The 3,976-nt window shown below is 39.1% G+C and overlaps 1 protein-coding gene across 1 annotated transcript; it reads left to right on the forward strand.

Annotated features, from left to right (window-relative positions):
• Positions 1 to 1,178: 1,178 nt before the first annotated feature.
• Positions 1,179 to 3,684, forward strand: LOC104615804 (ovalbumin-related protein Y-like; the record flags this gene model as incomplete). The annotated part of the gene is made up of 4 exons (XM_010286495.1): positions 1,179 to 1,346; positions 1,996 to 2,046; positions 2,675 to 2,803; positions 3,567 to 3,684. Coding segments are annotated over exons 1-4 (466 nt in total), but the record flags the coding sequence as incomplete, so codon positions are not given.
• Between the last annotated feature and the right edge of the window lie 292 nt (positions 3,685 to 3,976).

Here is a 3,976-nt window from a genome sequence, read left to right on the forward strand (position 1 = left end):
TATCCTGGATTTTGTTCTCTGGCAGCCACAGAGGGAAACAAATTAAAGTTTGCATTGCTTGAAGATCCCCAAGAGCTTGGGGCAATTCCACCCTAGCAAGGTTCTTTCTGCTTGTGTCAACATGTGGGAAGTTAGAAGTGGTACAAATACTACACTGCTGCATTAGACTTTACAGTACTGTATTTTCTACTCTGTGCTGTCTTCTTTACTAAAAAAATCCTTCCCTTCAGTGTTAGATGAAATGCTAGGTGCTGAAACTACAGGGAAAATTTTACAACACTGTCAGAAAAAGGGCAGAAAAAATATTTTAAATATTGAAGCTGTGAAGATCTCTGCAAATTAAACACAAGACTAAACAAGCACTGCCTTATTAAAAAGTGGATTTTATGGAAAATGTGGTAATAAAATTAGAGAACACTTATTTAAAACAGTGAGATATAATTGAGTCAATGATGAATGGAATGTGCTATTTATAGATGTTTGTCATGAACTGGATGAATTTGGTAAATCATTTGCGGCCTCTATTGTTGTGCCTCCATGATCCTATTTAAAAAAATGAAGGTAATGTTGCTAACATTTGAGATCTCTGATAAAGTAGGTGGTGTAAGAACATAATTTCCATTTACAGTAGGCTGAAATTAGAGTAAATCTAGCAAAACTTATACTGTTGCTTCAGACTTGCACATTTTATACTGGAATTAACTGTTATTTGGATCATATAAGGCTGATCTGTTAACTGATCTTGAAAGTGATGTTAAAAACTATAGCAAAGAACCTGGTTTGGAGTCTCAAAAAATGAAGATTCTGAGAACAAATCTATGTGTGGTTTTTTTCCTTAAGAGATTAGAAAAGACTGTTAGTGACCTTCTTTAAAGGTAACTAATATTCTTTAAACATTTTCAACAATATGGTATACATTTATGGGGAAGGAGAACTCAAGTTTCAAATAAAAAAATCACCAGCCTATGTGTAACTGGTAGCTATCCAGCATTTTGATTGCTTATGAATCCAAAAGCACGTCTGCCTTTTAAATCCACACCACTGGATTCTGTTTGCTGAAAAAAACCCTGTGCACCAAGTTCAGGGGTTCAACCGCATTGATTTTCTTGCATTACAATTAATATATTTCACCGTAAGTCACACTTTTTCTGTTTGCTTTAGATAACACTGATTTCACAATGGGCTCCATCACTGCAGCAAACGCAGAATTTTGTTTTGATGTATTCAAAGAGCTGAAAGTCCACCATGCCAACGACAATATCCTTTATTCACCCCTGAGTATCATTTCAGCCCTGGCCATGGTTTATCTGGGAGCAAGAGGTAACACTCAATCTCAGATGGAGAAGGTAAGTTACTTCCATGGGTATAAAGTGACCTCTACTTGTGCTTGTTGCTCCTCCTAAGTAATATCACTGAAATATATTATCCACTGACAAAGTTCTCACCTATTTTAATGCACAAGGAATAACACAAAGTCGCAAAATAAAGAACTGGATCAAGAGTTATTTAAAGAAAATACTAGAAAAAGATGTCTATTTTCACTAGAAGGGGCAGTTAGTTTTGACTTAGAAAGAAATCCTTATGGACAATAACAAAATGGATTACCAGTCAGCAAATTTTATTATACGATTTTTTTTCTAAGTTCTGACATCTTCCAGATAATGTGATCAGATTTTTTTTTAATGTATAAAAAAGATAAATCCCAGGAAGAGAGGAAGACAGAATATTACTAGCAGTACATAATATGTAACTCAGTTAATTTCTAGACATTCACTAGAAAAAATAACATCTAAGCAAAGAGTGGTATTTACAGTTTCCAAGAAGGCCACAGAGGGCATAAACCAGTTGCAAGCCCACCTGTAAATTTTTAGTTCACTCATGTTCTCAGTTAGCACTTTTTTTTTTCTGAGCGAACAGCTTTACTTCAAGCATCATGTGTATATCTCAAATTCGCATCATGCTTGTCACTTCTACCACTGGCATTTTCTCTTGCAGGTTCTTCACTTTGATAACATTACAGGAGTTGGGGACACTGCTGACTCTCAGGTAGAGAAATAACTTGATGTCCCTTTCTGTCTTATTTTCTCCTCAGAACAAAACTAGAACTGTTCTGCCTCTCCTCCTGGTGGTTTCAGACTCTGTCAAAAACTACGGTAACTCTCTCAAACCAAGGAGACCAGTGGAGGGAGGGAAGGAGGTGGCAACTCGCCCGTTTGTTAAAAACCAGGGAAAGAAGGCAGGTTGCACATCTTGCACCAGAACAAGTGACAGGGCAGAACGCTTTGGCACCAGGGTGCCTTCCTGGAGGCAGCACGTGCAAGGGGCTCAGCACCTAGAGCCAGGGTACAGCAGTCAGACTTGCAGCTGAGAGACTCCACAGCAGGGCAGGTAGATGCTGGGCAGAGAAGAGTGCAGAAGTCTCAGTGACAGGAACACAAGTGCACTCTTAAAAAAAACACGTTTCAGGGGACTTATCTTGAGAAGGATGGACTTGTCAGTTCAATGCACCATCACCACAGCACCTGCTGTCCCAAAGGTGACAGACTTATGTCTGTGGGGGAGGAGTCCACTACAGCATGACTCTTACTGATAGGGACAATCCTTTAGGGTCTTATTTCCCAGATAAGAAGAAGCTAATGCAATGTATCTTCTTATTTTCATGTCATCACCTCAGTGTGGCACTTCTGAAGACATCCACAGCTCATTCAAGGATCTTCTCTCAGACATCACCATGCCAAATGCTACATATTCACTCAAGATTGCTGACAGACTCTATATTGAAAAAACATACCCCGTTCTTCCGGTGAGTGGTACTGTGAGCTGACTTCAGCGAGATTCCCCCTAAAGGCCCCTGTGACTCTACCCTAGAGAAGCATCACCAGCAATAGCCCATTGTCTGTTGATGAAGAGGTGGTTGTGAGCCATGAGGGGAACTCGTTGAGCACGAGTTTGAACCTTCCTGTGGCTGTTAGGTGGAGGCCAGGCAAAAGTATAACGGCATAAAATATGTCTAACTTGCAACATGCACAGGGAGCAATCAAGATTGCAGTTCATTTGCTAGAAAATGGCTTTTAATGAAAACTGTAACTTTAAAGGGAAATTATATACATTTTATGACTTGAAAGCATGAAGACTGAAATTGTCAAGTTTGGATTTTTTCAAAGCCAAATATCAAATCTTCCCAGTGAAAGAAAGGAAGGTTTTTTTCTGAAATGTAAGAATGTAAGAACACAGTGTTCAAAGTAAAAAGTGGGCACAGAGAGAAGGAAACAAACACGTTTGTTAAAATGAAAGTGTTTTGGTAAAATGAAGAAAATATTTCAAAATCTTAACTTAGAATCTATCTATCTGAAAAAGAAATGCCAAACCTAAATATGTGAAGTAGTTTTTCTTGTTCAGCTTTAAGATTCAGTTACAGGAAGACAGCTGTGACCGACATGTCCAAACACAGGGGGAAAAGTTTACCGTTCTTTTAACCATTCCGCTTCATTTCACAATTTTGCATTTCACATTCATATATTTTCAAGTCCTCACCAGTATGACAACTGCAATCCTTCTGCTTACAGGAATACTTAAAATGTGCAAAGAAATTCTACAGAGCAGAGCTGGAAGAAGTTAACTTCAAAACAGCTACAGAGGAAGCAAGACAGCTCATTAATTCCTGGGTGGAGAAAGAGACAAGTGGTAAGGACTGAAAAATGGGTAGCAGGTTATTTTCCCCTACCTACCATAATCTATACCCTTGTCTTCCTCTCCTCATAAAGTCTAGAAAAAGTGGGTCAAGCAAGAGCAGGCTGCTTGTTGCTATCAAAACTCCAGAAAGTGGCAGCCCCCACCATCATGCCCTTCACTGCAGGCAGTTGTGCACAACAGAGGAGGTGTATCTTAACTACTCTCTGCCTTGCTTCTTCCTTAAAGGACACATCCAAGATTTCTTTGAACCAAGCTCTGTTGATCTCGATACTGCGCTGGTCCT

This window comes from Phaethon lepturus, unplaced genomic scaffold (genome assembly GCF_000687285.1).
Source record: "Phaethon lepturus isolate BGI_N335 unplaced genomic scaffold, ASM68728v1 scaffold29244, whole genome shotgun sequence".
In the NCBI taxonomy this organism is placed as follows: Eukaryota; Metazoa; Chordata; class Aves; order Phaethontiformes; family Phaethontidae; genus Phaethon; species Phaethon lepturus.